Source organism: Brachyhypopomus gauderio, unplaced genomic scaffold (genome assembly GCF_052324685.1).
Source record: "Brachyhypopomus gauderio isolate BG-103 unplaced genomic scaffold, BGAUD_0.2 sc76, whole genome shotgun sequence".
NCBI lineage: Eukaryota > Metazoa > Chordata > Actinopteri > Gymnotiformes > Hypopomidae > Brachyhypopomus > Brachyhypopomus gauderio.
In genome coordinates, this window is record NW_027506897.1 from 1,045,154 (window position 1) to 1,055,000 (window position 9,847).

Genomic DNA, 9,847 nt, shown 5'->3' on the forward strand with positions numbered 1-9,847 from the left:
ACGGCCTTTACACTGCTGAAATGAGCAAGGGACCAAACCCAAACCCCTCCCGTGTGTGTGTGTGTGTGTGTGTGTGTGTGTGTGTGTGTGTGTGTGTGTGTGTGTGTGTGTGTGTGTGTGTGTGTGTGTGTGGTTGTTGCATATCTGGGTGGTGTTCCAGAAATGTGTTTTGAACAGTCCTTAACCTCAACCATGCAGCCTGAGTTGACCCAGTCAGTTATCAGTGTCAGGACAGCTGCTTAACGTTTCAGTGACTGAAGAACGTCACATGAACTGAACTGAAGCATGTTCGAGGTTAAGGTAGAAAGCCATCACCAATTGATCACTGATAATGGGATTCAACATAGATGTGAGTAATAAAAACTATAGAGCTTCTTATTACACCGGAACTTGAAATAAACATTTACACATGCAGACTATTAATTTACTGTAGACAGTAACACAGCAACGTGGGCAAAGGAATATCAGTTTAAAAATAGACTAAATCAATAGATGAGGTCATAAATACAGCAGAAGTAAATAGATGAGGTCATAATACAGCAGAAGTAAATACATGAGGTCATAATACAGCAGAAGTAAATAAATTAGGTCATAATACAGCAGAAGTAAATAGATTAGGTCATAATACAGCAGAAGTAAATAAATGAGGTCATAATACAGCAGAAGTAAATAGATGAGGTCATAAATACAGCAGAAGTAAATAGATTAGGTCATAATACAGCAGAAGTAAATAAAAGAGGTCATAATACAGCAGAAGTAAATAAATGAGGTCATAATACAGCAGAAGTAAATAGATGAGGTCATAAATACAGCAGAAGTAAATAGATGAGGTCATAATACAGCAGAAGTAAATAAATTAGGTCATAATACAGCAGAAGTAAATAAATGAGGTCATAATACAGCAGACGTAAATAAATGAGGTCATAAATACAGCAGAAGTAAATAGATGAGGTCATAAATACAGCAGAAGTAAATAGATGAGGTCATAATACAGCAGAAGTAAATAAATGAGGTCATAATACAGCAGAAGTAAATAAATGAGGTCATAATACAGCAGAAGTAAATAGATGAGGTCATAATACAGCAGAAGTAAATAGATGAGGTCATAATACAGCAGAAGTAAATAAATGAGGTCATAATACAGCAGACGTAAATAAATGAGGTCATAAATACAGCAGACGTAAATAGATGAGGTCATAATACAGCAGAAGTAAATAAATGAGGTCATAATACAGCAGAAGTAAATAAATGAGGTCATAATACAGCAGAAGTAAATAGATGAGGTCATAAATACAGCAGAAGTAAATAAATGAGGTCATAAATACAGCAGAAGTAAATAAATGAGGTCATAATACAGCAGAAGTAAATAAATGCGGTCATAATACAGCAGAAGTAAATATATGAGGTCATAAATACAGCAGAAATAAATAGATAAATAGTTACAGGTAGAACTCTAAATTCTACAGGTTTTGCATATGATGATTTTTTGCATAAGGTTCTACATTATTAAGATCTACATGTGTGAATGTGAGCAGCATATATGAACAATGTTGTTATCGAAGGAGCCGCAGTGATGAATCCAAATAACACATAATGTCACCGTCAATTCACACCTTTTGCAAATTGGTAAAATTGGTAATGAGATTGTTAATTGCATGACATGAAACACATTTGAAAGCTTTTTTTCAGTAAGGAAGCCTATAATGCCTATTTCACACATGCAGGGGTGATAATGGTTTTGAACATTTACTAGTATGACATTGGTGTGTGTTAAGAACTTCATCATGTACTTCTACTTCTGGGTCATTGTGTGGTACGTCAGGGTGTCTAACACTACAACACCAGACTACAACACCACCAGACTACAACACCACACTACAATACCACACTACAATACCACACTACAATACCACACTACAATACCACACTACAACAACACACTACATCACCACCACACTACAATACCACCACACTACAATACCACCACACTACAACACCACACTACAACACCACACTACAACACCACACTACAACACCACACTACAACACCACACTACAACACCACACTACAACAACACACTACAACAACACACTACAACACCACACTACATCATACTATAACATCACACTACAACATCACACTACAATACCACACTACAATACCACACTACAACACCACACTACATCACCACACCACAACACCACACTACAACACCACACTACAACACCACACTACAACACACTACAACAACACACTACAACACCACACTACACCACACTACCACACTACACTACCACAATACACTACCACACTACAACATCACACTACAACATCACACTACAACAACACACTACAACACCACACTACAACACTACATCACACTACAACACCACTCTACATCACACTACAACACCACACTACATCATCCCACTACAACAACCGCAGGACAGCAGGTTAATACTACACTACACACATAAACACACAGCCTGAGAAACCTCTCACGGTTAGTCTCATCCTGAGCGTAGACACCCAAACATTCACTTGTACCCAGACACACACCACTCACTGTTTGCTAATCGTAGCTGCATGCATGCAAGTTTCATTTTTAGTGGTCAAAGCCAACAGCTTTTGCTGCACTGTTAGGTGTATTACACTATGAGTTAATGTAAGTTACTACAACACAACACTACACCACACTACAACACAGAATGTGACTGAAAATCTTAACCACTTACAACAGTGCAGCTCCAAATATACAAAATACTCTTATTTGGTTCTCCGGTTCTGGAGTTTGTGATTCGTTACTCTGCCAGACGGTGGCGGTGAGAACGGACTGCGTCTTGGAGGCTGGAGCAAGCAGTGCTTGGTGTCTGACTGTAGGAAGGATGGGGGCGTGGCCCTGCTAATGTGGTGGGCGTGACCCTGCTAATGTGGTGGGCATGACCCTGCTAATGTGGTGGGCATGAACCTGCTAATGTGGTGGTCGTGGCCCTGCTAATGTGGTGGGCATGATGCTGCTAATGTGGTGGGCATGATGCTGCTAATGTGGTGGGCGTGACCCTGCTAATGTGGTAGGTGTGAGCCTGCTAATGTGGTGGGCGTGGCCCTGCTAATGTAGTGGGCATGGCCCTGCTAATGTGGTGGGCGTGGCCCTGCTAATGTGGTTGTGGCCCTGCTAATGTGGTGGGCGTGACCCTGCTAATGTGGTAGGTGTAACCCTGCTAATGTGGTGGGTGTGGCCCTGCTTATGTAGTGGGCGTGGCCCTGCTAATGTGGTGGTCATGGCCCTGCTAATGTGGTTGTGGCCCTGCTAATGTGGTGGGCGTGAGGCTGCTAATGTGGTGGGCGTGAGGCTGCTAATGTGGTGGGCGTGGCCCTGCTAATGTGGTTGGGGCCCTGCTAATGTGGCGAGCGTGGCCCTGCTAATGTGGTTGTGGCCCTGCTAATGTGGTGGGCGTGAGGCTGCTAATGTGGTGGGCGTGGCCCTGCTAATGTGGTTGGGGCCCTGCTAATGTGGCGAGCGTGGCCCTGCTAATGTGGTTGTGGCCCTGCTAATGTGGTGGGCGTTGCCCTGCTAATGTGGTTGTGGTCCTGCTAATGTGGTGGGCGTGGCCCTGCTAATGTGGTGGTCGTGACCCTGCTAATGTGGTGGGCGTGACCCTCCTAATGTGGTGGGCGTGGCCCTGCTAATGTGGTGGGCGTGGCCATTCTAATGTGGTGGGCCTGGCCCTGCTAATCTGGTGTCACTGTGCCCTGACAGAGGGCTGCAGTATCACAGTTCCAAGTGACCTCCCAGGATCCTCTCAACATGTGTGAACTGTTCTGAGGATGTGGGAGATCTTACTAGACCACCTTCAGGACCACACGTGGGGTTTCTCCAGCTCATAGAGGTCCTCCCTGATGCGGATGCCTGAGACTGTAATGTGTAATGTGTAATGTAATGTGACAGTAATGTGTGTGCAAACCTACTGCTTCCTGAAGACCAATATTAGCTCACTGGACTTCGAGTTCACATTAAACAGAAGGTTATTTTTCCGATACAGGGATGCTTCCAGAATCTCTTTGGGCCGCTTTGTCATCGTTACGCTGACATCATTCTAGTTAAAATACCCAACATTATTTCATGATGTTAATGTTAAGATATTCTAACTTCTTAAAATGACCTGTGCTTAAGCACAGTTTAATAGAATTGTCAGCCAATGGTGAAACACTGCCCTCTAAAAATCAAGCTATCAGGACTAACTAGTTAACCAACTAAACTTAAAGAGACTAAATTAAACTAAAAACCCAAGTCACAGCTCCCACAACTCCCACGGCCTGCTCACCTTTAGCCAGACCACAGTGACCCTGATGTCAGTTCTGCAAAACCTCCACAGCTGTGGTTCAACAACTTCAAGGGCCCAAGAGTTCTGTTTGGGTTCTGGGTCCAGTGCTGCTCCCAGACGAATCAGAAGACATGTTTTAAAATGGTTAAACTAACAGAAGACAGTTGATTTTGTTGTATTGTAATATGAACTCACTGAGATACACGTCTGCCTTTACAATAAGCTAATAACCCCTTATTTGTTCTGTTCCTTTCTTCTGTTAAATAATTAAGGTCTGAATTTATTTCAATATATTTTTTCACATTTTTTGAGTATGCTCTGTAAACAATTTTTGAAAAATTTTTGATATGATTTGGTTTTATTTGCAGATGAACATAATCCCTGGCGGCTTCTACGATGGTCTCATGCTGTACGTTCACGCACTGAACGAGAGCTTAGCAGAGAGACAGGGCCAGCCCTCCAGAGAGAGCATCACCAAGAGGATGTGGAACAGAACATACCACGGTGAGCACCCTGCCCCCAAGAAACGTAGTAAGTGGCAGTCTGCCCCAGGGAAACGGGGCAAGTGGCAGTCTGCCCCAGAGATATCTTTATTGAAACAGGTTTATTGACAATTTATCACTCGCTCATGATTGAAAATGAAATATTCCGCACATTATATTTGCCAGGATCAACCACAGCACATCAGCAGCTTAAAGAGGAATATTTATATATACCATAAACCAAAGCATGTGTTTAGCTGTTGGCTGGACGGGATCATGCCTGAATATGTGAAGATATACTGTATAACCACACATACTGTTCATCTGAACCTCTAATAATGTTATTCTTTCCTTAAGAGGTTATTCACATGCTGTGCACTTGGAAGGCATCAGTAACGCGTCTGAAAGGCCCATCTGGCGATGTGGCTGTTATATTTCTGAGCTCAAACATGTTCCCCCAGTGCTGGTGATGAGAAGATGACATGATGATTCTTTCTCTGTCACTTGCTCTTTCGATGGCTTCACTAATGCTGGGAGGATTTGCTTACAAAATGACATCTGTGAGACCTGCTGCCAGGTATTACTTCAGTGTCTGTCTCGCACGGCACCTGGTCAACCATTCATTTTAATATACAGGGTCGAGGAGGGACGATGGAGACTCCGGACTCATCCCTGAACGGATGTTTTTTGTTTGTCTGTTTGTTTTATTGAGTCTCCTGTTCAGTGTTGTGTTTGCTCTTCCAGACCTGAATGAATTATTGAGAGGTCAGGGAGGCACATGTCTTCACAGGTGCAGGGACACGTGCAGGGACACGTGCAGGGACACGTGCAGGGACACGTGCAGGGACGCCCCCCCGACTCCATCACCAGGGAGCCATAAAGCAGAACCCATTCCAGAGTTAAGAGGACATGTGACTGAGTCCCCAGTTCCTTTCTGCAGGGGGAGTTTGGACTCCAGCAAACAGTCAGGTGTATTTATTCTGGAGCTCTGCAAACCCTGGAAAACAAATGATCATGTCCGGAAATCTGTTACAAAACAGAGCAGTCTGCACTTGTAGATGGTTGCTCCATTGTGTGTGTGTGTGTGTGTTTGAGGGTGTGTGTGTGGGTGGGGGTGTGTGAGGGTGGTGTGTGTGTGTGTGTGTGTTTGAGGGTGTGTGTGTGTGTGTGTGTTTGAGGGTGTGTGTGAGGGGGGGGGTGTGTGTGAGGGTGGTGTGTGTGTGTATGTGGGGGGGGGGGGTGTAGGGGGGGTGTGTGTGATGAGGGTGTGTGTGGGGGGGGGTGTGGGGGGGTGTGTGTGATGAGGGTGTGTGTGGGGGGGGGGGGGGGGTGGGGGGGGGTATGTGGGGGGTGTGTGTAGCAGGGCCTGCGTGTTACAACTGAGAGGAGCAGAAACACAACTGACTAAAACTCACTGCTTCTTCAGTTCTTGGCCACTATATTACCGAGGTCCATAGATTGTGGATTCATTCATGGACATACTGTGCTCTCCTGTACCCCGGCTCATCTCCAGGAGTGGAGACCAGGACTGTGACGGCTTCAGCCCAGAGCGTCTGCCTGTCTTTAATGGCCCTGCGGTCTGCTCACACTTATCTCTGATATGCATCTTTCCCCCGCTCACAGTTTCCCCTCCATCAGTTTCTCCCTCCCTCTCCACTTTCATCTCGCCATTCTCTTCATTCTCCCTTATTGTGTGACTATAAATCTCACCGTGTGCGGTTGACGTGGGGAGAGTGTTGGGCCTTGGTGTTGTGTACAGTCATAAGCTGTTCACCTGGAGGGGGCTCCTGAGTCAGTGCCAGGAATAAAAAGCGTAATCAGCAGTGATTCGTCACAGCTGTTGCCATGGCTTCTTAAGGAAGCTTGTTGTGACGGATCATCGTTTTGGCTTGTCCGTTACGTTCTCAGCCCTTTCTCTGTTCCCTCAGTCTCTAAGTTGCGTTCTTGTTGTAAAGGTGACTCGCCACCTTGCTTTCTCTCATTCCCTCTTTTCTCTGCCTTTTCACTATTACTTATTTGAGTGTCTATCTCCTGCGCCGCTTACTGGCCTACCTCAAGTTTTCCTCCTGCTGTTTATCTTCCTATCAGTTTATTTTTTATTTTTGGAAGGGTTTTTTGTTTTGTCGCGGCTTTTGCCTGCTGCCAGTTACTTCTCCTGGCGTCCTTAGTTTCATTTTCATGTGTTGTATTTTCCCATGTTCTTTTTGTTGCCTTTGTTATATTCCTCCTGTGCTTAGACGGTTGAGTTTTGTTGTTTTACGTGTTGTGTATTCCACGTTGTTTTCTGTTGGTATTTTCTCCCGTGTTTTTATGGTTGAGTTTATTTTGCGAGTCGAGTTTTCCGCGTCCTTTGAGTTTAGTTTTTCTACAGTGTGTGTATGTGTTTATATGCCCGCTGTGTGGTTTCTCAGTCACGGTTTGTCAGTGTGTGTGGTTATTGCATGCACACAGTCTTAAGTTTACTGGCGTTGCATCCTGCCTGCTTTAGACGGCACTTGGGTTTACCTCTCTCTGCATTTTCTGACGTAGTATGTACCGGTCGTACACTACTGTGCACTACCGCACTCACCCACAGTCTCTGTGTGCCATAGCAGTGCCAGGGCTGACATGATTATTACATATTCGATCGCGATGGTTTTCTCTGACTGCGATTATCGTTGCTTTATTTCAAAAGCAATCAAAGAGAATATGTATTTGGGTCTTATCACAACAAATGATTGAAAACAAAACTGATTGAGCAAAAGATCATGCGCTTGTTGATATCAGTGTGCATAAGTCAAATGCAAAAAGGTTTTATGGAAGATCTCTGGTGGGATTCCATAGTGCTTTTTTACATCTGTATTTTCTCTATGCAGCAGATGAGTATAGAGTTCAAACAGCTCCCTCCAGAGGGGGGGGGGGGGTCAGTATCAGTAGCCCACATATGTGTGCAGGTGTTGAAACATCTCCCTCCAGAGGGGCTCATAATCAGAACTGCATGTCTGTTTGGGAGAACGGACCCCATGTGATGTTTGTATTCAGACCCACTCTTATTAAACACAGAGAGGAAATTGCCTCCTCCATGGAGCGAAGATGAGACGGATAACTTTGATCTTCCTCAGTGCTCCTGCCTCTTCGTCATAATGGGCTGTTAAGCGTTGAGTCTCTGGTTAACGTGCACTCAGACCTCTGTGACAGATCCAGTGACAGGCTCCAGACCTCTTAATTGCAAGAGAGGGGATACTCTGACACTGCCGTCATAGCAGACAGTTAAATGTAAGTTGTAAGAGTTCTTTATTTTGCCTCTCCTGGTACGGCGCTGTCTCTGTCCATGGTGCTGCAACACTCCTCCACTTCCTGTTCACTACACAGCCTCATTTGCATATCCTCATTTGCATCCCATCTGTTGCACATTTCACCCCCCCCCCCCTCCTCTATCATCACCAGACCACTGCACACCATTTATTTATTAATCCCGTTGCACCATTAACAGTGACGTGAACGTCACAGTAGTGGCTGTTCACTTGTACAGTGGGTGTTTTTACACATCTGAGTCACCACAGGAATAGAAGAGATGTCTGGCCAGGTCAGTATCTTACCATGGATGAGTATCTGGAGAACTATGGACAGCAGATGAGCTGAAGTCTATACACTGTAGATCTAGCTGCTGTCCAAAGTTCCAGGAAGACACACCAATGCTAAACTACAGCTGTTCATTTTTGTATTGGTCTCGTGCCTTTGTTCGCTTTCTGAATCACAGACTGAATGATAAACAACTCTAAACAATGTCTAAACATTCTTCAGGTGTGTGTGTGTGTGTTTGTGGCATACACGCTATTCTCTCTCTCTCTCTCTCTCTCTCTCTCTCTCTCTCTCTCTCTCTCTCTCTCTCTCTCTCTCTCTCTCTCTCTCTTTCCCTCCTATATGGCTTTGACATTTCCAGACTGATAATGGCTAAGCTTGTTCATATCTGTTTAAATGTCAGCTCTGCCTTCCCCTGAGTGTGTAGCTTCACCTGTTCCTGCTGCAGCTACGTGGGGCCTCTCCAGCAGGAAATGAGACCCTGACCCACACTCTCCCCACACCACCCCGAACATCACTGGCAACACTGGGTAGACCACACAGGGCACAGAGATGACCTGACCAGGGCAAACGCAACACACAATCACGTCTAATCACCTGGATATGAGCAAAGTCACACACACACACACACACACACACGTACATACATACCACTGTCTACAGCCAAGGCATACCTTCTGCAAGATTAATATATAATGAACATTAGTTAACATGATTATGGTCTCTCTGTAAACAGTTTGTTTGTCCAAAATATGTTATCAGAGAGAAGCGTCAAATGTAAACAAACGAGGTTGCCGTGACTACAGCTGCAGTACCGTACATGGTGTCTTTGGCTACAGGGAGTTTAAATCCTTGGACAAAACTGAAGGAACAATGTGTGAAGAATGTGGGAAATAAATTACACTGAAACACCACATCAAACTACATAAGCACCTAAAACACCCGGATAGGTTAGTTTAGTTTACGCTAGCTGCTTAGCAATACGGCTAATATATAAAATACAGTTATTTTCAATCTCCTGTCTCTAAACTTATCCTGGTATTGACTTGAGACTGGACTTGGACTCCAGTGTAAAGACTCGTGACGTGACTTGGATTTGTATTTTGTGACTTTTGAACATCTCTGGTGTGTACACCTTTCAGCAGTGACGCGTATGTGTGCTGTATCTGGTAGATACTAGCCCCACCTGAGTGCAGGTGGTAATAGGTACTAGAACACATTTGTGTGCAGGTGTTAATAGGTACTAGAACACATCTGTGTGCAGGTGTTAATAGGTACTAGAACACATCTGAGTGCAGGTGTTAATAGGTACTAGAACACATCTGAGTGCAGGTGTTAATAGGTACTAGAACACATCTGAGTGCAGGTGTTAATAGGTACTAGAACACATCTGAGTGCAGGTGTTAATAGGTACTAGAACACATCTGTGTGCAGGTGTTAATAGGTACTAGAACACATCTGAGTGCAGGTGTTAATAG

General features: G+C 44.5%; 1 protein-coding gene across 5 annotated transcripts in view; it reads left to right on the forward strand.

The window, feature by feature from the left end:
• Positions 1 to 9,847, forward strand: part of npr1b (natriuretic peptide receptor 1b) — a 54,715-nt gene that overhangs the window by 17,363 nt on the left and 27,505 nt on the right. For all 5 annotated transcript variants that reach the window (XR_013125222.1, XR_013125223.1, XM_076990606.1 and 2 more), the window contains exon 6: positions 4,695 to 4,830. Coding sequence is in view for 3 of the 5 variants with exons in the window: in XM_076990606.1 (XP_076846721.1) it covers positions 4,695 to 4,830 (136 nt within the window). In the remaining 2 variants the exon portion in view is untranslated. The remainder of the gene's footprint in view (positions 1 to 4,694; positions 4,831 to 9,847) is intronic.